Below are 24,117 nucleotides of genomic sequence, written 5' to 3'. Positions count from 1 at the left end.
TGACATTTGCAAATATCTTCTCCCATTCAGTAGGTTGTCTTTTAGTTTTGTTAATTGTTTCATTTGTTGTGCAGAAGCTTTTCATTTTTATGTAGTCCCAATAGTTTACTTTTGCTTTTATTTTTCTTGCTGCAGGAGATAATATCTAGAAAATTGTTGTCATGGACAATATCAGAGAAATTATTGCTTATGCTCTCTTCTAGGATTTCTGTGGTTTTGAGGTCTTTAATCCATTTTGAGTTTATTTTTATGTATGGTGTCAGACAGTGGTCCAGTTTTATTCTTTTGAATGTAGCTGTCCAGTTTTCCCAGCACCACTTGTTGAAGAGAGTAATCATGGGTTTATTTCTGGGCTCTCTATTCTGTTCCATTGATCTATGAGTGTATTTTTGTTCCTGTACCATACCATGTTTTGATTACTTCAGCTTGGTAGTATAAATTGAAATCCGGGATTAATCTGAGGATTGTGATACCTCTAGTTTTGTTCTTCATTTTCAAGATTGCTTTGGCTATTTGAGATCTGTAGTTCCATACAAATTTTAGAATTATTTGTTCTAGTTCTGTGAAAAATGCTTTTGGGATTTTGATAGGAATTGCATTGAATCTATAGATTACTTTGGACATTTTTATAATATTTGTTCTTCCAATTCATGAACATGGAATGTCCATGTTGTTGCAAATGGTGAGATTCCATTCCTTGTAATAATGGCTGAGTAATATTCCACAGTGTAGTGGAATATTTTTCCACTATGTAGTAAAAAATTTTTGCCATCTTTAATTTCTTTCATAAATGTTTTATAGATTTCAGAGTATAGGTCTTTCACCTCCTTGTTTAATTTTATATTCCTGATATTTTATTATTTTTGGTGCAATTATAAATGGGATTGTTTTCTTAATTTCTCTTTCTGCTGCTTCTTTCTGCTGTATAGAAGTGAAATGGATTTTTATACATTGATTTTGTATCCTGAAACCTTACTGAATTCATTTATTAGTTCTAGTAGTTTTTTGGTGGCATTTTTAGGGTTTTCAATATATAGTTATATGTCATCTGCAAATAGTGAAAGTTTTATTTTTTCTTTACCAATTTGGATGCCTTTATTTATTTTCCTTGTCTGATTGCTGTGGCTAGGACTTCCACAATTATGTTGAATGAAAGTGGTGAGAGTGGACATCCTTGTCTTGTTCCTGACCATAAAGGAAAAGCTCTCATTTTTTCCCGATTGAGTATGATGTTCACTGTGGGTTTTTCACTTATGACATTTTTTATGTTGAGGTATGTTCTCTCTAAACCTACTGTCAAAGACTTTTTATCATAAATGGCTGTTGTACTTGAAAATGCTTTTTCTACAACTATTGTTGAAATAATTGTATGGTTTTTATAATTTCTCTTATTGATATGATGTATCATATTGATTGGTTTTCAAATATTGACCCACCATTATATCCCAGGAAAAAATCCCACTTGATAGTGGTGAATGATTTTTTTTAACATATTGGTGGGTTGTGTTTTTTATTGAGGATATTTGCATCTATATTTATCAGAGATTTTGGGTTGCAGTTTCTTTTTTGTGGTGTTTTTATCTTGTGTTGGTACCACGGTTATGCTGGCCTCATAGAATGAATTTGGAAGCTTTCCTCCCTCTTCCATTTTTTGAAAAGTTTTGAGAAGAATAGATATTAACTATTCTTTAAATGTTTGGTAGAATTTCCCTGTGAAGCCATATGTGAGGGAAACTAGTTTTAGAGACATATTTAAAGGTTAGATCCCGATAAATATCCCAGCAATTTATTTTGTGGGTGTCAATAAAGTCACTTCAATGTTTATAGGGAGAGGCAAAAGACCCAGAAAAGCCAACACAATGTTAAAGAAGAATGAAGTTTGAGGACTGATGACACTACTATCTAACTACAAGACTTATCATAAAGCTATAGTAAACAAGACAGTGTGGTACTGGCAAAAGAATAGATGGATAGATCAGTAGAACAGAATAAAGAGCCCAGAAATAGACCTACAAAATATAGTCAAGTGATCTTTGACAAAGGAACAAAGGCAATGCACTGAAGCAAAGAAATGTACTTCAATAAATGGTCCTGGAACAACTGAACATCTACATATAAAAGAATGAACCTAGACATAGACCTTATGCCCTTCACAAAAATTAAATAAAAAATGGATCATAGAACTAAGTGCAAAGAAATCAATGCAGGAAAATCTATACGACCTTGGATATAATAACTTCTTATTTTTATTTCATTTTTTAAAAGATTTTATTTTAAGTAATCTCTACAACTAATGTGGGGCTTGAATTTACAGCTCTGTGATCAAGAGTCACATGTTCTATCAACTGAGACAGCCGGGCCCCCCAGAGGATAACTTTTTAGATACAACTCCAAAATATAATCCGCGAAAGAAATAATTGATAAGTTGGACTTGATTAAAGTGGAAAACTTCTGCTCTGTGAAAGGTGATGTCAATAGAATGGGAAGATAAGCCACAGACTGGGAGAAAATATTTGCAGAAAACACATCTGATAAAGGACTGTTATCCAAAATACCCAAAGCACTCATAAAATTCAATAGTAAAAAAGCAAGCAACGCAATTAAAACACGGGCCAAAGAACATAACAGATACCTCACCAAAAAAATATATAGATGGGAAGTAAGCATACGGAAATATTCTCCACACCATATGTAATCATGGAAATGCAAATTAAAACAACAACAGGATACCACTATGGATCTATTAAAATGACAATAATCTAGAACACTGACAATATCAAATGCTGCCAAGGTTGTGGAGCAACAGGAACACTCACTTATTTATTGCTGGTGGGAATGTGAAATGGTATAGCCACTTTGGAAGACTGTGAATTTCAAATTGCTCTAAAAACGTTTTTTAAAGACTGTTTTAAAAAATATATATACACAAATGGGATCATACCCAAATAAAAGTCAGAGTCTCCAGGACTTGTTGATTGATTGTATAGGATGAGAGAGAAGGCATCAAAGTTGGTGGTATGTTGACACCAATTACTGAAATAAGGTTCATGAAAAAAAGGAGAAGGAATGGTGTGAGGGAAAGTTATAAGGGCAAGAGAAAGATAGCAAGATCATACTTGGACAAGTTGAGTTTGAGATGTCTGTGGGAGATCCAGATGGAAGTTTTATATATTCTAAATAGAGACAATGGAATTTGTGTCTAGGATCACATGCTATATAGTCAGACAAACCTGGATATAAATTCTAGATGTGACTCTTCATTTAGCTCAGTGAACTTAAGTATGCTGTATAACCTCCTTGAACCATGATAGACTTACCTGTAAAATGGGAATATTATCTGTAGTATCTACCTCATGATCTACATACATATATCACCTGGAAAACTTTAATTCTTTTAAAAAAATGATAGCTATTGTGAGCAATAGACATTTATTGGGCATGCTAGCACATCCAGAAAGCTGCTATTCATTGATTGTCTAGCCAACAAAAATTGCTTTGTCAGCATTCTAAACAGTATATGCTATATTACAGAGTGCTTTTTACCAAAGTTCTAGCCCAGCTCACCAGGCAGGGAGCTTACACAGGAATGGGTAAAACAATGTACTAGAAATAAGTAAGCATATGTCTTACCTGTATCCTGTCCATGTTTCGTATATAAGCATACCTTGGAAATATTGCAATATCTCCAAAGCAAATACTGCAATAAAGAGAGTCACATGAATTTTTTCTTTTCCCAGTGAAGATAAAAGTTTATATTTCTGTTCTACTATAGTCCATCAAGTGTGCAGTTGCATTATGTCTAAAAATATGTACATGCCTAATTAAAAAATATTTCATTGCCAAAAAGTGCCAACCATCATCTTTGCTTTCAGTGATTCATAATAATTGTTTTGCTAGTAAGGGATTTTGCTTCAATGTTGGTGGCTGCTGACTGATCAGGATGATGGTTGCTGAAATTTGGAGTGGTTGTGGTAATTTCTTAAAAGAGACAGCAATGAGAAACTTTCCGCATTGACTGTTTCTCTTATGAACAATTTCTCTGTCACAATCAATAGCATTTTACCCACAGTAGAACTTCTCTGAAAATTGGGAGTCCATCCTCTCAAACCCTGCTGCTGCTTCATCAAGTAAAATTATGTAATGTTCTAAATCTTTTGTTTTCATTTCAACAATCTTCACAGCATCTTCACCAAGAGTAGATTCCATCCCGAGAAATCACTTTCTTTGCTCATCTATAAGAAGCAACCCTTCACCCATTAAATTTTTATCATGAGATTGCAGAAATTCAGTTCCATTCAATCTCTACTTCTAATTCTAGTTCTCTTCCTCCACTGAAGTCTTAAACCCCTCAAAGTCATCCATGAGGGTTGAAATAAACTTCTAAACTCCTGTTAGTGTTGATATTTTGACCTCTTCCCACGAATCATGAATGTTCTTAATGGTATCTAGAATGGTGAATCCTTTACAGGATTCAATTTAATTTGCCCAGATCCATCAGAAGAATCACTATGGCAGCTACAGCATCATGAAATGTATTTCTTAAATCATAAGGCTTGAACAGGGAAATTACCCATTTATCCATGGGTTGCAGTGTGGATGATGTGTTAACAGGCATGAAAACATGAATCTCATTATACATCTCCATTAGAACTTTTAAAAAAAGATTTTATTTATTATTTATTTATTTGACAAAGGCAGGGGGCTACAAGCAGGCAGAGGGCCAGGCAGAGGAAGAGGGAGAAGCCTGATGCAGGGCTTGACTCCAGGACCCTGAGATCATGACCTGAGCCGAAGGCAGAGGCTTAACCAACCGAGCCACCCAGGCACCTTCCATCAGAGCTTTTGGGTGACCAGGTTCATTTGTCAATGGGCAGTAATATTTTGAAAGGAATCTTTTTTTCTTAGCAGTAGGTCTCATCTGTGAGCTTCAAACATTTTGTAAACTATGTTGTAAATAGTTGTGCTGGCTCTCAGGCTTTGTTGTTCCATTGATAGAGCACAGGCAGAGTAGATTTAGCATAATTCTTAAGGGCCCTAATATTTGCAGAATGGTACTTGAGTTTTGGCTTCAAGTTAGTCACTGCAATAACCCTACCAAGAGAGTCAGCCCTTCTTTTGAGGCTTTAGAAGCCAGGCACTGACTTGTCTCTAGCTACAAAAGTCTTAGATGGCATCTTCTTCCAACGGAAAGCTATTTTGTCTACATTGAAAATCTGTTGTTTAGTGTAGCCAGCTTCATGAATTATCTTATCTAGATCTTCTGGATAACTTGCGGCAGCTTCTGCATCAACACTTGCTGCTTCACCTTGTACTTTTATGTTATGGAAACAGCTTCTTTCCTTAAACCTAATAAACCAATCTCTGCTAGCTTCAAACTTTTCTTCTGCAGCTTCCTCACCTCTCCCAGCATTTAGAGAAGTGAAGAGACTTAGAGCTTTGTTCTGGATTAGGTTTTGTTTTAAGGGAATGTTGTTGCTGATTTGATCTTCTTCCCAGACCCCTAAAACTTTCTTCATGTTAACAGTAAGGCTGTTTCACTTTCTAATTCACATGCTCACTGGAGTAGCACTTTTAATTTTCTTCAAGAGGTTTTCCTTTGCATTTACAACTTGGCTAATTGTTTGGTGAAAGAGGCCTAGCTGTCAGCCTATCTTGACTTTTTACATGCCTTCCTTACTAAACTTAATCATATCATATCTTTAAAAATGAGAGACGTACAACTCTTCTTTTTACTTGAACATGCGAGTTACTGTAGGGATATTAATTGACCTAATTTCAATATTGTCATGTCTCAGGGCATAAAGTCCTGAGGAGAGGGAGAGAGATGGGGAACGACTGGTTGATGGAGTAGTTAGGACACACATACATTTATGAGTTAAGTTTGTTGTCTTACATGGGTACGGTTTGTGGTGTCCCGAACAATTACAATAATAACAGCAAAGATTACTAATCACAGATCACGATAACAAATATAATAATGAAAAAGTTTGAAATATTACAAACGTTATCAAAATGTGATTCAAAGTGAGGAAATACTGTTGAAAAATGAAGCCAATAGACCTGCTCAATGCAAGGTTGCCACATACATTTAATTTGTAAAGAATACAATATCTGCAAAGCTCAATAAAGCAAAGCACAATAAAACAAGATATACCTTTACCATTTTAGAAGTAGCAGCACAAAGTGGGGCTGGCTGAAGATTCAGAATCATAGTAAAACTTCTTTTTTTAAATCACTACAAATATCTGCATATGTTCTTTTACTAGAATGACACCACTACAAAAATACAACACTCGTGCTTATAACACACACACACACACACACACACACACACACACACACACCTTTGATGCAAAGGAAATAAAAAAGATTTGTCAAAGAAGATGTGCTAATAGCCAATAGCCCTAAAAGGAATTGTAGCCCCTCTCTGGTAAACAGAGAAAGGATAATGAATGTCACAGGGAAGGGCACTAAGAACTAAGTACAAATTAAGTAAAATGACTAAGAGTGAGCTAATGATCAAAAGAGAATACAGGGGTGCCTGGGTGGCTCAGTGGATTAAAGCCTCTGCCTTGGGCTCAGGTCATGATCCCAGGGTCCTGGGATTGAGCCCCCCCCCCCCCCGCATGGGGCTCTCTGCTCAGCAGGGAGCCTGCTTCCCCTCTCTCTCTGCCTGCCTCTCTGCCTACTTGTGATATTAAAAAAAGAGAATACAAACAAAGCTTCAGACAAGAGATTGAATACTGGGAGAAGCAACATAGTCACAACAGATTTTCAGATCATGTCAATTCGGTAGTTTTCTTAATTTTAGTAAAATATATATAAGATAAAACTTTCCATTTAAATAATTTTTAAGTGTACAGAACAGTGACATTAATTGCATTCACAAAGTTATGCAAGCATCACTCCTATCTATTTCTAAAACTATTTCAGGAGCCCAAGCAGCAACTGTATCCAGTAAGCAATAACTGCATTTTTCCCTCCACCAGTTTTGGTAACCTCCAAATCTACCATCTGTTTCTATTAATTTGTCTATTTTAGATATCTTATATAAATGGAATCATACGATATTGTCCTTTTGTGTCTGGCTGACTGCATTTAATGTAATTTTTTGAAGATTCATCCATATTGTAGCATGTTTCAGAACTTCATTCATTTTTATAAGTGAATATTATTCTATTGGATATATATACTACATTTTGTTTATACATTCATCTGTTGATGAGAACTTAGATTTTCCAACTTTTACCTATCGTGAATAAGATTGAAATGAATATTCATGTGCAAATATATGTGTCCCTGTGTTCAGTTTCCTTTGGTATTCTTTTGTCTACCTCTTTTGTGGTTTTGTCACAAATTACGTCTTTACCCATGTGTATCTAATAACATAAACTTATAATTATTTTTATGCATATTTTTTATTTCAAGCAGGCAATAAAAAGTGAGTTACAAATTGAAAGTGTAGTAATACTGGCTTTTATATTTGCCCATGCATTTACCTTTACCAGAGATCTTTATTTCTTATATGACTGAGGTCCTTTCATTTGAACATCTTTTAGCATTTCCTGTGGGTCAGTTTTCTTAGTAACAAACTCACTTAGCTTTTGCTTTTCTGAGACTGTCTTAATTTCTCTCTTATTTTATTTTATTTTTTTTTATTTTTTATTTTATTTTTTTTTAAAGATTTTATTTATTTATTTGAGAGAGAGACAGTGAGAGGAGAGAGCATGAGCGAGGAGAAGGTCAGAAAGCAAAGCAGACTCCCCATGGAGCTGGGAGCCTGATGCGGGACTCGATCCCAGGACTCCAGGATCACGCCCTGAGCCGGAGGCAGTCGTCCAACCAACTGAGCCACCCAGGCGTCCCATTTTCTCCCTTATTTTAAAAGGGCAGTTGTACCAGATATAGAACTCATGGTTCACTTATTTGTGGAGCATAAGAAATAACACGGAGGACATTGGGGATGGAGAGGAGAAGTAAGTTGGGGGAAATCAGAATCAGAGACAAACCATGAGAGACTGTGGACTCTGAGAAACAAACTGAGGGTTTTGGAAGGGAAGGGGGGATGGGGGTTTGGGTGAACCTGGTGGTGGGTATTCAAGAGGGCACATATTGCATGGAGCACAGGGTGGGGTGCATAAACAATGAATTTTGGAACACTGAAAAAATAAAATAATACAAAATTTAAAGATATATATATACAGGGGAGGAGTCAAGATGGCGGAGAAGTAGCAGGCTGAGACTACCTCAGCTAGCAGGAGATCAGCTAGAGAGCTTATCTAAAGATTGCAAACACCTGCAAATCCATCAGCAGATCGAAGAGAAGAAGAACAGCAATTCTAGAAACAGAAAAACAACCACTTTCTGAAAGGTAGGACTGGCGGAGAAGTGAATCCAAAGCGACGGGAAGATAGACCCTGGGGGGAGGGGCCGGCTCCCGGCAAGCGGCGGAGCAGCGGAGCACAAAATCAGGACTTTTAAAAGTCTGTTCCGCTGAGGGACATCACTCCGGAGGCTAAACCGGGGCGAAGCCCACGCGGGGTCGGCGTGACCTCAGGTCCTGCGGGGTCACAGAAGGATCGGGGGTGTCTGAGTGTCGCAGAGCTTGCGGATATTGGAACGGGAAAGCCGGCTACAGAGACAGAGCCGACAGTAAGCTCGCAGCTCGGAGTTGCCTTGAACCAGTCGCAAGCTTGGTGAGCTCGGAGCGCGGCCGGAGGTTGGGCAGACGCGAGTTACTGGGAGCTGTTCGCTGAGGGCGCACAGGGGAGTGGGGCCCCGGGCTCTCGGCTCCTCCGGGCCGGAGACCAGGAGGCCGCCATTTGTATTCCCGTCCTCCGGAACTCTACGAAAAGCGCTCAGGGAACAAAAGCTCCTGAAAGCAAAGCCGAGCAGATCACTCAGTCCGGCCCCTGGTAAGGGCGGTGTAATTCCGCCTGGGGCAAAGACACTTGAGAATCACTACACCAGGCCCCTCCCCCAGAAGATCAACAAGAAATCCAGGCAAGACCAAGTTCACCTACCAAGGAGTGCAGTTTCAATACCAAGGAGAGAGCAGCAGAATTCCAGAGGAGGAGAAAACAAACCATGGAACTCATGGCTTTCTGCCTGTGATTTTTTAGTCTTGCAGTTAATTTAATTTTTTTTCTTTTTCATTTTTTTTCTCTTCTTCTGCTAAAATTTTTTATAACTTTTAACCTTTTCTTTTTTAACGTTTTTAACTAGATTATCTAATATATATATCTTTTCTTTTTTATACTTTTGTTTATTCATTTTCTTTTTTTTTTAATTCTTTTTTTTCTTTTTTTTCTTTCTTTCTTTTTTGAACCGCTTTTTATCCCCAAATCAGAAGAGATCCTAATCTCTTCAATCTTTTTTATCTTAATTCTTTTTTAAATTCTTGATTGAATTTTTAATTCAATCTCTTTTTTTTTTAATTCTTTTTTTCTTTTTTTTTTCTTTCTTTCTTTTTGAACCTCTTTTTATCCCCAAATCAGAAGAGATCCCAATCAGAAGAGATTGGGAGATCCCAATCAGAAGAGATTGGGAGATCCCAGTCAAAGGAGATCCCAATCAGAGGAGATCCCTCACCCAATCGTGAGGGGGGAGAAATCCCCCCTCACGATTTGGGATCTCTTCTGATTTGGTTAAAGCATATTTTCCTGGGATTGTTGCCACCCTTTTAGTATTTTACTTGCACCTTCATATACTCTTAGCTGGACAAAATGACAAGGCGGAAAAATTCACAACAAAAAAAAGAACAAGAGGCAGTACCGAAGGCTAGGGACCTAATCAATACAGACATTGGTAATATGTCAGATCTAGAGTTCAAAATGACAATTCTCAAGGTTATAGCCGGGCTTGAAAAAGGCATGGAAGATATTAGAGAAACCCTCTCCAGAGATATAAAAGCCCTTTCTGGAGAAATAAAAGAACTAAAATCTAACCAAGTTGAAATCAAAAAAGCTATTAATGAAGTTCAATCAAAAATGGAGGCTCTCACTGCTAGGATAAATGAGGCAGAAGAAAGAATTAGCGATATAGAAGACCAAATGACAGAGAATAAAGAAGCTGAGCAAAAGAGGGACAAACAGCTACTGGACCATGAGGGGAGAATTCGAGAGATAAGTGACACCATAAGACAAAACAACATTAGAATAATTGGGATTCCAGAAGAAGAAGAAAGAGAGAGGGGAGCAGAAGGTATACTGGAGAGAATTATTGGGGAGAATTTCCCCAATATGGCAAAGGGAACAAGCATCAAAATTCAGGAGGTTCAGAGAACGCCCCTCAAAATCAATAAGAATAGGCCCACACCCCGTCACCTAATAGTAAAATTTACAAGCCTTAGTGACAAAGAGAAAATCCTGAAAGCAGCCCGGGAAAAGAAGTCTGTAACATACAATGGTAAAAGTATTAGATTGGCAGCTGACTTATCCACAGAGACCTGGCAGGCCAGAAAGAGCTGGCATGACATTTTCAGAGCACTAAACGAGAAAAACATGCAGCCAAGAATACTATATCCAGCTAGGCTATCATTGAAAATAGAAGGAGAGATTAAAAGCTTCCAGGACAAACAAAAACTGAAAGAATTTGCAAACACCAAACCAGCTCTACAGGAAATACTGAAAGGGGTCCTCTAAGCAAAGAGAGAGCCTACAAGTGGTAGATCAGAAAGGAACAGAGACAATATACAGTAACAGTCACCTTACAGGCAATACAATGGCACTAAAATCATATCTCTCAATAGTTACCCTGAATGTTAATGGGCTAAATGCCCCAATCAAAAGACACAGGGTATCAGAATGGATAAAAAAACAAAACCCATCTATATGTTGCCTCCAAGAAACTCATTTTAAACCCGAAGACACCTCCAGACTTAAAGTGAGGGGGTGGAAAAGAATTTACCATGCTAATGGACATCAGAAAAAAGCAGGAGTGGCAATCCTTATATCAGAACAATTAGATTTTAAGCCAAAGACTATAATAAGAGATGAGGAAGGACACTATATCATACTCAAAGGCTCTGTCCAACAAGAAGATCTAACAATTTTAAATATCTATGCCCCCAACGTGGGCGCAGCCAACTATATAAACCAATTAATAACAAAATCAAAGAAACACATCAACATTAATACAATAATAGTAGGGGACTTTAACACTCCCCTCACTGAAATGGACAGATCATCCAAGCAAAAGATCAACAGGGAAATAAAGGCCTTAAATGATACACTGGATGAGATGGACATCACAGATATATTCAGAACATTTCATCCCAAAGCAACAGAATACACATTCTTCTCTAGTGCACATGGAACATTCTCCAGAATAGATCACATCCTCGGTCCTAAATCAGGACTCAACCGGTATCAAAAGATTGGGATCATTCCCTGCATATTTTCAGACCACAATGCTCTGAAGCTAGAACTCAACCACAAGAGGAAGTTTGGAAAGAACACAAATACATGGAGACTAAACAGCATCCTTCTAAAGAATGAATGGGTCAACCGGGAAATTAAAGAAGAATTGAAAAAAATCATGGAAACAAATGATAATGAAAATACAACGGTTCAAAATCTGTGGGACACAACAAAGGCAGTCCTGAGAGGAAAATATATAGCGGTACAAGCTTTTCTCAAGAAACAAGAAAGGTCTCAGGTACACAACCTAACCCTACACCTAAAGGAGCTGGAGAAAGAACAAGAAAGAAACCCTAAGCCCAGCAGGAGAAGAGAAATCATAAAGATCAGAGCAGAAATCAATGAAATAGAAACCAAAAAAACAATAGAACAAATCAACCAAACTAGGAGCTGGTTCTTTGAAAGAATTAATAAAATTGATAAACCCTTGGCCAGACTTATCAAAAAGAAAAGAGAAAGGACCCAAATAAATAAAATCATGAACGAAAGAGGAGAGATCACAACTAACACCAAAGAAATACAAACTATTATAAGAACATACTATGAGCAACTCTACGCCAACAAATTTGACAATCTGGAAGAAATGGATGCATTCCTAGAAACATATAAACTACCAAAATTGAACCAGGAAGAAATAGAAAGCCTGAACAGACCCATAACCAGTAAGGAGATTGAAACAGTCATTAAAAATCTCCAAACAAACAAAAGCCCAGGGCCAGATGGCTTCCCGGGGGAATTCTACCAAACATTTAAAGAAGAACTAATTCCTATTCTCCTGAAAATGTTCCAAAAAATAGAAATGGAAGGAAAACTCCCAAACTCATTTTATGAGGCCAGCATCACCTTGATCCCAAAACCAGACAAGGATCCCATCAAAAAAGAGAGCTATAGACCAATATCCTTGATGAACACAGATGCAAAAATTCTCACCAAAATACTAGCCAATAGGATTCAACAGTACATTAAAAGGATTATTCACCACGACCAAGTGGGATTTATCCCAGGGCTGCAAGGTTGGTTCAACATCCGCAAATCAGTCAATGTGATACAACACATCAATAAAAGAAAGAACAAGAACCATATGATACTCTCAATAGATGCTGAAAAAGCATTTGACAAAGTACAGCATCCCTTCCTGATCAAAACCCTTCAAAGTGTAGGGATAGAGGGCACATACCTCAATATCATCAAAGCCATCTATGAAAAACCCACTGCAAATATCATTCTCAATGGAGAAAAACTGAAAGCTTTTCCACTAAGGTCAGGAACACGGCAGGGATGTCCATTATCACCACTGCTATTCAACATAGTACTAGAAGTCCTAGCCTCAGCAATCAGACAACAAAAGGAAATTAAAGGCATCCAAATCGGCAAAGAAGAAGTCAAATTATCACTCTTCGCAGATGATATGATACTCTATGTGGAAAACCCAAAAGACTCCACTCCAAAACTGCTAGAACTTATACAGGAATTCAGTAAAGTGTCAGGATATAAGATCAATGCACAGAAATCAGTTGCATTTCTCTACACCAACAACAAGACAGAAGAAAGAGAAATTAAGGAGTCAATCCCATTTACAATTGCACCCCAAACCATAAGATACCTAGGAATAAACCTAACCAAAGAGGCTAAGAATCTATACTCAGAAAACTATAAAGTACTCATGAAAGAAATTGAGGAAGACACAAAGAAATGGAAAAATGTTCCATTCTCCTGGATTGGAAGAATAAATATTGTGAAAATGTCTATGCTACCTAAAGCAATCTACACATTTAATGCAATTCCTATCAAAGTACCATCCATCTTTTTCAAAGAAATGGAACAAATAATTTTAAAATTTATATGGAACCAGAAAAGACCTCGAATAGCCAAAGGGATATTGAAAAACAAAGCCAAAGTTGGTGGCATCACAATTCCGGACTTCAAGCTTTATTACAAAGCTGTCATCATCAAGACAGCATGGTACTGGCATAAAAACAGACACATAGACCAATGGAACAGAATAGAGATCCCAGAAATAGACCCTCAACTCTATGGTCAACTAATCTTCGACAAAGCAGGAAAGAATGTCCAATGGAAAAAAGACAGCCTCTTCAATAAATGGTGTTGGGAAAATTGGACAGCCACGTGCAGAAAAATGAAATTGGACCATTTCCTTACACCACACACAAAAATAGATTCAAAATGGATTAAGGACCTCAATGTGAGAAAGGAATCCATCAAAATCCTTGAGGAGAATACAGGCAGCAACCTCTTCGACCTCAGCCGCAGCAACATCTTCCTAGGAACATCGCCAAAGGCAAGGGAAGCAAGGGCAAAAATGAACTTTTGGGATTTCATCAAAATCAAAAGCTTTTGCACAGCAAAGGAAACAGTTAACAAAACCAAAAGACAACTGACAGAATGGGAGAAGATATTTGCAAACGACATATCAGATAAAGGACTAGTGTCCAAAATCTATAAAGAACTTAACAAACTCAACACCCAAAGAACAAATAATCCAATCAAGAAATGGGCAGAGGACATGAACAGACGTTTCTGCAAAGAAGACATCCAGATGGCCAACAGACACATGAAAAAGTGCTCCATATCACTCGGCATCAGGGAAATACAAATCAAAACCACAATGAGATATCACCTCACACCAGTCAGAATGGCTAAAATCAACAAGTCAGGAAATGACAGATGCTGGCGAGGATGCGGAGAAAGGGGAACCCTCCTACACTGTTGGTGGGAATGCAAGCTGGTGCAACCACTCTGGAAAACAGTATGGAGGTTCCTCAAAATGTTGAAAATAGAACTGCCCTATGACCCAGCAATTGCACTACTGGGAATTTACCCTAAAGATACAAACGTAGTGATCCAAAGGGGCACGTGCACCCGAATGTTTATAGCAGCAATGTCCACAATAGCCAAACTATGGAAAGAACCTAGATGTCCATCAACAGATGAATGGATCAAGAAGAAGTGGTATATATACACAATGGAATACTATGCAGCCATCAAAAGAAACGAAATCTTGCCATTTGCGACAACATGGATGGAACTAGAGCGTATCATGCTTAGCGAAATAAGTCAAGCGGAGAAAGACAACTATCATATGATCTCCCTGATATGAGGGAGTGGTGATGCAACTTGGGGGCTTAAGTGGGTAGGGGAAGAATCCATGAAACAAGATGGGATAGGGAGGGAGACAAACCATAAGTGACTCTTAATCTCACGAAACAAACTGTGGGTTGCTGGGGGGAGGGGGGTTGGGAGAAGGGGGGCAGGGTTATGGACATTGGGGAGGGTATGTGCTTTTGGGTAAATTGGAAGGGGAGATGAACCATGAGAGACTATGGACTCTGAAAAACAGTCTGAGGGGTTTGAAGTGGCGGGGGGGTGGGAGGTTGGGGTACCAGGTGGTGGGTATTATAGAGGGCACGGCTTGCATGGAGCACTGGGTGTGGTGAAAAAATAATGAATACTGTTTTTCTGAAAATAAATAAATTTGGAAAAAAAATAAATAAATAAATAAAATTAAAAAAAAAAGATATATATATACATACTTTTGTTATTCGTTTCTTTTTTCTACTTTATTTCTTTTCTAAGATTTTATTTATTTCACAGAGAGAGAGAGGTCACAAGTAGGCAGAGAGGCAGGAAGAGTGGTAGGGAGAAGCAGGATCGCCGCTGAGCAGGGAGCCTGATGCAGGGCTCCATCCCAGGACCCTGAGATCATGACCTGAGTGGAAGGCATAGCCTTAACCCACTGAGACACCCAGGTGCCCCTTTTCAGTACTTTAAATATGTCATTGCACTGCCTTCTGATCCCCATGATTTCTAGTGAGAAATTAGATGATGATCTTATTGAGTATCCTTAACTTGTGATAAGTCACTCTTCTTACTGACTTCGACTCTTTTTCTTTCAATGGTTCAATTTTATGTCTTGGTGTAGATCTTTTTTGCTCTATCCTTCTTGGAGTTGTTGAGATTCTTTGATGTGTAGATTTAATGTTTTTCACCAAGTTTAGTAGTTTGGGCCATTATTTTTATTTCATCTTGAGTCACTTTCAGTAGTTTCTGTCTTTTATATGGATGTGTCCATTTAATCTAAGTTATTGACTTTGTTGCATTTAGTTGTTCATAATATTCCCTTATAACCCAGTTTATAACAGTAAAGTTGATAGTATTGTCCCCTCTTTTATTTTTCGTTGTAGTAATTTGTCTTTTCTCTTTTTTCAGTCTACCTAAGTTTTGTCAATTTCATTCCTCAAAGAACCAATTTCTGGTATTGTTAATTTTCTGTATATTTTCTCTTCTGTATGTCACTAATTTCTTCTGTAATCCTTAGAATACTCTTCCTTCAGGTTGCTTTCAGTTGAATTTGCTCTTCTTTTTCCAGATTTTGTTTGTTTTTTGTTTTAGCAAATTGGGAAGTTTTCAGCCACTCTTTTTTTTAAAGTAGTTTTATGTCCAACTTGGGGTTTGAACTCAAAACTCTGAGATCAAGAGTTGTATGCTCTACTGACTGAGCTAGGCAGGCACCCACAGCCCTTATTTCTTTGAATATATCCTTCTACTCTTTTCTCTTTCCTCTTTTTCAGGTACTCCCATTGCACATATGTTGGTGTGTCTTACATCTTTTGAGTCTCTGATCATTTTTCTCTGTTCTGTTTTATCCTTGTTCTTCAGATTGCACAATGTCATTCTTCAACTTCACTTATATTTTCTTCTTCTATTGAAATCTGTTGAGCACCTTTAGTGAATTTTTCATTTTCATTATTATACTCATCTGATCGAGTTTCCATTGTTTTTCTTATTTTTAAAAATCTTTGTTGATATTCTCTATATGTTGATATTCTCTATTTATATCTCTGATATAAAACATTGTCTTCATATCTTACATTATTTCTTTAAGCATTGTTTGTTAGTTCTTTGAGGATATTTATAATGGCTACTTTAAAATCTTTGTATGTTCAGTCTGACATCTGGTATTCTCACAGCATAGTTTGTGTTGCCTCCTTTTTCCTGTACATGGGTCTCATATTCTTCTTTCTTTGTACTGACTTTATATGCAAGGACTTTTGAGAGAGAGAGAGAAAGGGAGAGAGAGAGAAAAAGCTCAGGAGCGCAAGCCAGGGAGGGGGATGGGGTAGAGGGAGAGGGAAGCAGGCTCCCTGCTGAGCAGGGAGCCCAACATGGAGCTCAATCCCAAGACCCTGAGATCACGACCTCAGCCGGAAGCAGATCTTAACCAACTGAGCCACCCAGGCATCCCAAGCCTTCTTCTTGATTAGGCCCTGTCCTTGGACTGTCAAGATTAGTTTTAGTTTTGTCAAGATTAGTTTCATCCTCTTTTTAGCGAGAATCCTGGTAAGCTAGTTTAGTAAGAATCCTTCCACCCTTGAAAGTCAATTAAGTTCCTCTTCCTCCACCCTTGATATCTAATCAAGTTCCTGTTAGTAATTTTAATCCAATGACTTTTTCTCCTTGTGTATTGATTATAAAAATCCCCTGCTGCCCCTGTTATAGTAGTTGGAATTAAGTTCAATCTCAAGGAATAAATCTTGTCATATTTTACTCTGTACAATGCAATTTTTCTTGACAGAATATTTTGTAACTTTTGTTGAAATCTGCACAGGTTAGGTAGTATATTTTAACATCTTTGAATACAAACTAACACCCCCCCACCTTCTGCACTCTTTGTTTTGGTTGTTGTTTGCTTGCTTGTTTTGTGACTTAAATAGGTTATGTTAGTGAAGCTGTTTCCCCCACTGTGTGAACATTTTGGGTATCACTCCTCAGAGGGTGCAAACAGGCACATATACAGGCATCCTGGAATTACAGTTGTTTCTGCCAACACACTTTTTGACTGTCTCTTTCTCTGATCTCTGTATTAAGCTGTTTGCTTCATTTGGTATTACACTTGGCCTATTAGGCTCCGCTAATTATAGGCTGATTGATCTGTTTTCAACAAAGTCCTGGGGGATAAAATGCTTAAAAGTTTGATCCAGTTAAATTCAATCAGGTATAGTTTTTGAGGCCAGTCTTTCAAGTTTATTCTGACCCTCAGGAGACTCTTATTTATTAACTCTCCCCCTAATTTTCACTGGTGTACTAGCTGGCCTATAGTTTAACTTGTTGCTTTTATTTAAGGAAAGCTAATGTTTTCTAGTGTAAGTTTAAACTTTATCTTCCCCAGACTGTGTTTCAAATGGAGTCCTCTCTTTTGGGGATAGCTGAGAAGCTATTTTTATGGGCTACTTCTCTCCCAGGGCAAAAACTGTGAACTGCTACTTTTGGCAGGGCTGTAGCCTCTGGTTTTATTTGTTTATTTATTTATTTGATTGCTTTTCCTGGTATGAAATCTCTGCTCTAAGAGGAATCTATGATGAGGGCATTTAGGACCCCTTTATTCCTGGTTTGCCTTGTTGGGTAAAACATCTGTCTTTTGGGTAGTGACTGGTTACTAGAAAGGAATCCATGACTTTTTGGTCACATTCACTAAGAATTTAGCTTCTTCAACTCTAATTTGGAGAAGGTAAGAAATTCTGGTGACCTAACCTCCCAGTGAGACATAAACCTTGATTGGGAACTGAGGGGGAAAGGAAGCTCTGTAATTTTGGCTGTGCCTCCAGAGTATAGTTTCTGTTAAGCTGAGCTGGAGGTGAAGAGGAAGGAGGCAGCAGGTCTTGGTTCAAATGCCAGGAACGCTTATTGTTTTTACCAAGTTTTGGTAGATTTTCCTTTAATGAATGTTTCTTCATGGGCTATTTTCCCTTAGGATAATTCCTAAAGACTTATTAAATGGTTAAATGTTTAATTGTTGAGTGGGTCTTCATAGCTCTTCCTGTTGTCACCACAAAAGTGGGAATTATGTCAATTTTTAAATTGCCATGCAGTTTCACTTAATAGATATAGGACTGGTTAGATTTTCTATTTCTTCTTTTTTTTTTTCCATTTTGGTAAGTTGTGTTTTTTATAAATTCATGGATTTAATCTAAATTTTAAATTTACTAGAATGACATTGTTCTTATTATTCTTTTATTATATTTTAAAAATCTGTAGAATATGTACTGTTCTTCTTTCTTTTATCCTTGGGACTTATATTATGTCTTCTGTTTTTTTCTTGGACAATTTTTGATTCTATTAGTATTTACATGCAATTAACTTTTGTGTGCTTCTTTTTTTGTTTCATTTCTTTTTTATTAATTTCTATTCTTAATTATTTCTTGTTTTAAGAATCATATGGATTTGTTTTCCCCAAAAAACTTATTTTAAGGCAAACATAAGATAATTTTTAAGTCTTTCTTTAATTTTAAGATTTTAAATTTTAAGATTATTTTTCAGTCTTTCATTTTTTCTAATATATTCACTTAAAGCCATAGAATATTTTATTAAGCACAGATAGCTGCCTCCCACGGGTTTCCATTATCATTCAATAAAGGTAATGCTAAATTTGATTGTAATTTCTGTTTTTACTCATGAATTACTGAGAAATGTATTGCTTAATTTCCAAACACTTTGAGATTTTTGTTGTTGTTATCCATTTGTCATTATTAGGCTTATTTGTCATCTGAGAACATATTCTTAACTATTTTAATATTTTAAAATTTGTCACTACTTGGTTAAAAGACTGAGTAAAAGGTTGATTTTAGCAAATGTCTCCTGTTTGCATTTGAAAAAAAATGTATATTCTCCAATTGTAGTTTGTATTGCTCTATATGTGTAAATTAGGTCAACTTTGTTAGTCTTATTGCTTAAATCTTTAATACTTCTGCTGATTTTTTCTAATTATCCTATTAGTTATTTAGAGAGGTATATTTACATGTTCCACCATAACTTTACATTTCTCTAATTTTCCTTTTATGTCTGATATTTTTTGTACTGTATATTTTGAAGCAATGTTAGTAGAAGGATACAGACTTCAATTTTAGTACCTTCCTATAATATTGACAGTTTAATCATCATAAAATATATCTCTCTATAATCATATCAAAAAATGGGCAGAAGATATGAACAGACACTTCTCCAATCAAGACATACAAAAGGCTATCAGACACATGAAAAAATGCTCATCATCACTAGCCAACAGGGAGATTCAAATTAAAACCACATTGAGGTATCACCTTACACTAGTTAGAATGGCCAAAATTAGCAAGACAGGAAACAACATGTGTTGGAGGGGATGTGGAGAAAGGGGAACACTCTTCCACTGTTGGTGGGAATGCAAGTTGGTGCAGCCTCTTTGGAGAACAGTGTGGAGATTCCTCAAGAAATTAAAAATAGAACTTCCCTATGACCCTGCAATTGCACTACTGGGTATTTACCCCAAAGATACAGAGTCGTGAAAAGAAGGGCCATCTGTTTCCCAATGTTTATAGCAGCAATGGCCATAGTCGCCAGACTGTAGAAAGAACCAAGATGCCCTTCAACGGATGAATGGATAAGGAAGATGTGGTCCATATACACTATGGAGTATTATGCCTCCATCAGAAAGGACGAATACTCAACTTTTGTAGCAACATGTATGGGACTGGAAGAGATTATGCTGAGTGAAATAAGTCAAGCAGAGAGAGTCAATTATCATATAGTTTCACTTATTTGTGGAGCATAACAAATAGCATGGAGAACAAGGGGAGTTAGAGAGGAGAAGGGAGTTGGGGGAAATTGGAAGGGGAGGTGAACCATGAGAGACTATGGACTCTGAAAAACAATCTGAGGGGTTTGAAGCGGCGGGGGGGTGGGAGATTGGAGGAACCAGGTTGTGGGTATTAGAGAGGGCACGGATTGCATGGAACACTGGGTGTGGTGCAAAAGTAATGAATACTGTTATGCTGAAAATAAATTAAAAATTAATAAATTAATAAATAAAAATTAATTAATTAATTAATTCAAAATATATATATCTCTCTCTAGTAATATTTCTTGGCTTATGGCCTACTTTGACTTTCAGTCTTTCTGTGTCCTTAAATTCATGTTGTGTCTCTTTAAGCAGCATTTGACTTATTACTTCTATCAAGTGTGATTTGAAGTGTTTAGTCTGTTTATATTCACTCTGATTATTGATCTGTGTGTATGTCTTTCATCTTATTATTTGTTTTCTATCTGACCCTCCTATCTAGGTTCCTACTGATTAAACTGGACTACAAAGCCTTAATAAAGGCTACTTGTGGATCCCCTTAAACTTGTGTTCAAAATTAAATGCACATATGTGCACAGGGATGGATGAATCCATTTATTCAAGGTGTATGTATATGCTAAGGAGAAAGTCTATAGTTCTCATTAGTTTAGGAAGGGAGTTTATGATATAAAAATAAAATGAGGGTCACACAGCTAGTAAGAGGCAGTGTGTGGATTTTGTTCCAATGCCTGGACTCTTACCAAGTATCCTGAGGCTATCATGGGTAAATTTTTTTATATCCTTACTGATATTTTTCTGACTGTACAATTAGTTACCAAGAAACTTCTGTTATTCTTTCTCACTATGATTGTGGATTTTTCTACTCTTCCTTTTATTTTGGTTTTTATTTTTGCTTTATGTCTTTAGGTGCATATAAATTAGGTATCATAATACAATCCTGGTGGACTGGCCTTTTTTTCTTTATTAAATATCCTTCTTTATAAATCCCCATTGCTTTAAATCTTAACTTGGTTGATATTTAAAAAGCAACAATAGCTTTTTTATAGACACAGTTTGCATAATATACCTTTTTAAATTAAGTTTTAATTCCAATATTGTTAACATACAGTGTTACATTAGTTTCAGGTGTACACTGTAGTGAATCAACAATTCTATACATTACTCACTGCTCATAATGATAAGTGTACTCTTTAATCCTCATCACCTATTTCACCCGTCCTCCTGCCCACCTTCCCTCTGGTAACCATCAGTTTGTTCTCTAGAGTTAAGAGCCTATTTCTTGACAGGTATCATATGATTGGTTTGTCTCTCTCTTTTTTCCTTTGTTCGTTTTGTTTCTTAAATTCCACATATAAGTGAAATCATATGGTATTTGTCTTTCTCTGACTGACTGACTTTGGGTAGCATTGTACTCTCTGGATCCATCTATGTCCTTGCAAATGGCAGTATGTCATTATTTTCTATGGCTGAGTAATATTCCATTATATACATATACCTCATCTTCTTTTTCCATTCATCAGTCAATAGCATTTGGACTATTTCCATAATTCAGCTATTGTAGATAATGCTTCTATATGCTTTGGGGTGCATGTATCCCCTTGAATTAGCATTTTTGTATTCTTTGGGTACATACCTAGTAGTACAACTGCTGGATCATAGGGTAGTTCTATTTTTAACTTTCTCAGGAAACTCCATACCGTTTTCCGGAGTGGCTACGCCAGCTTGCATTCCTACCAACAGTACAAGAGGCTTCCCTTTCCCTTTCATCATGTCCTCACCAATATCTGTTTTTCCTTGTATTGTTTATTTTATCCATTCTAACATGTGTGAAGTGATCCTTCATTGTGGCTTTGATTCTCATTTCCCTGATGATAAGTGATGTTGAATATCTTTTGATTTGTCTGTGGGTCCCTCGATGTCTTCTTTGGGGAAATTTCTATTCATGTTTTCTCCCCATTTTCTAATTTGATTGTTCATTTTTAGGGTATTGAGTTGTAGAAACTCTTTTTTAAAATTATTTGACAGAGAGAGAGAGAGAGCGAGAGCGAGAAAGGGAACACAAGCAGGGCGAATGAGAAAGGGAGAAGCGGCTTCCCACAGATCAGGAAGCCTGAGCGGGGCTCCATCCCAGGACCCTGGGATCATGACCTGAGAAGAAGGCAGATGTTTAACAAATGAGCCACCCAGACACCCCTAGAAGTTCTTTATATCATTTGTATACTAAGTCTTTATCACATATGTCATTTGCAAATATCATCTCCCATTCTGTAGGTTGGCTTTTAGTTTTGATTTTACTTCACTGTGCAGAAGCATCTTATTTTGATGAAGTCCCAATGTTTATTTTTGCTTTTGTTTTCCTTGCCTCAGGAAATATATCTAGAAAGAAGTTGTTCTGTCCAATATCAAAGAGGTTACTGCCTTTGTTTTCCTCTAGGGTTTTGATGGTTTCCTGTGTCACATTTACATATATACATTTTTTTATTTATTTTTGTGTATGGCATAAGAAAGTGGGAAGTTGTTCAATTTTGCAACTCTTCTTTTGCATATAGCTTTTATTTTGCATGTAGCTGTCCATTTTCCCAATACCATTTGTTGATGAGACTGTCTTTTTTCCATTGCATATTCTTCCTTCTTTGTCAAAGATTAATTGACCATATAATTGTGACTTTAGTTCTGGGTTTTCTGTTCTGTTCTATTGATCAATGTGTCTATTTTTTGCCAGTACCATACTGTTTTGATCAGTACAGCTTTGTGACATAACTTGAAGTCTGGAATTGTGATGTCTCCAGGTTTGCTTTTCTTTTTCAAGATAACTTTGGCTATTCAGGGTACTTTTTGGTTCCATACAAATTTTAGGATTGTTTGTTGGGGTTGGTATGTTGATAGGGATTGTGATAAATATGTAAATTGTTTTGGGTGGTATAGATAGTTTAACATTTGTTCTTCCTTCTTCCAATCCATGAGCATGGAATGTCTTTCCATTCCTTTGGGTCTTTTTCAATTTCTTTCATCAGTGTTTTATAGTTTTCAGAATACAGTTCTTTCACCTCTTTGGTTAAGTTTATTACTAGGTATCTTATTGTTTTTGGTGCAATTGTAAATGGGATTGATTCCATTAATTTCTCTTTCTGCTGCTTCATTATTAGTGTGTGGAAATGCAACAGATTTCTGTACATTGATTTTATATCCTGCAGCTTTACTGAATCTGTTGGTAAGTTCTAGCAGTTTTTTGATGGAGCCTTTTGGGTTTTCTATATAGAGTATCATGTCGTCTGGAAATAATGGAAGTTTTACTTCTTCCTTGCTGATTTGGATGCCTTTTATTTCTCGTTATATTCTGATTACTGTGGCTAGGACTTCCAGCACTATGTTAAAAAGAACAGCGATGAGAGTGGACATCCCTGTCTTGTTCCTGACTAGAGGAAAAGCTCTCAGTTTTTGCCCATTGAGGTTGATATTAGCTGTGGGTTTTTCATATATCGCCTTTTTCTGTTGAGGTATACTCCCTCTAAACCTACTTTGTTGAGGGTTACTTCATGAATAGATGTTGTACTTTGTCAAATGCTTTTTCTGCATTATGAATATTGTTATTATTGCCATTGTTTTCTGCATATTCTGAACTAATATGATGACATATAGTCAGAATTGTTTTAATTGCAATACGATTGGAACTGTAGAAAAAAATAAAATATAAGAACCTGACATTGACGTACATACAACAAAAATTTTGCCTTCAATTACACATCCATTCCAAATATCACCAGTGGTGAGTTTCTTTAGGTCTATTTGTATGCACATTTCTCTATATATTTATACACCTAACTTTCTTGATTATTAGATTGCAGCATCAGCAACATATACCATTGATTTAGAAACACTTTTTTTGAGAAAAAAATAAAACCATCACATATAATCTACATACATATTTTATTATGTTTTATAATATGAAAAATGTTGGATGATTTTTTTAAAAACAGATACTAACAATAGAATAAGACAGTTTAGGTCATGTGATATATGCATTGCTAGGATCTCTGACATTTTGAGGTATTTCCTTGCAGTCTTTTT

General features: G+C 36.7%; 2 protein-coding genes across 3 annotated transcripts in view; one reads left to right on the top strand and one right to left on the bottom strand.

Annotated features, from left to right (window-relative positions):
• TCEAL9 (transcription elongation factor A like 9) overlaps nt 1–24,117 on the top strand; it is a 51,574-nt gene that overhangs the window by 12,132 nt on the left and 15,325 nt on the right. The gene's annotated exons all lie outside the window — the stretch shown is intronic.
• Nucleotides 5,041–5,721, bottom strand: LOC122897373 (tigger transposable element-derived protein 1-like). The gene has a single exon (XM_044235580.1). It carries the CDS (start codon nt 5,514–5,516, stop codon nt 5,124–5,126), a length of 393 nt encoding a protein of 130 aa, XP_044091515.1. The 5' UTR covers nt 5,517–5,721; the 3' UTR covers nt 5,041–5,123.

The sequence above is a fragment of the Neovison vison genome, chromosome X (assembly GCF_020171115.1).
Source record: "Neovison vison isolate M4711 chromosome X, ASM_NN_V1, whole genome shotgun sequence".
Lineage (NCBI taxonomy): Eukaryota > Metazoa > Chordata > Mammalia > Carnivora > Mustelidae > Neogale > Neogale vison.
Note: the sequence above shows the minus strand (reverse complement) of the source record. Positions and strands in the feature narration are given on the sequence as shown.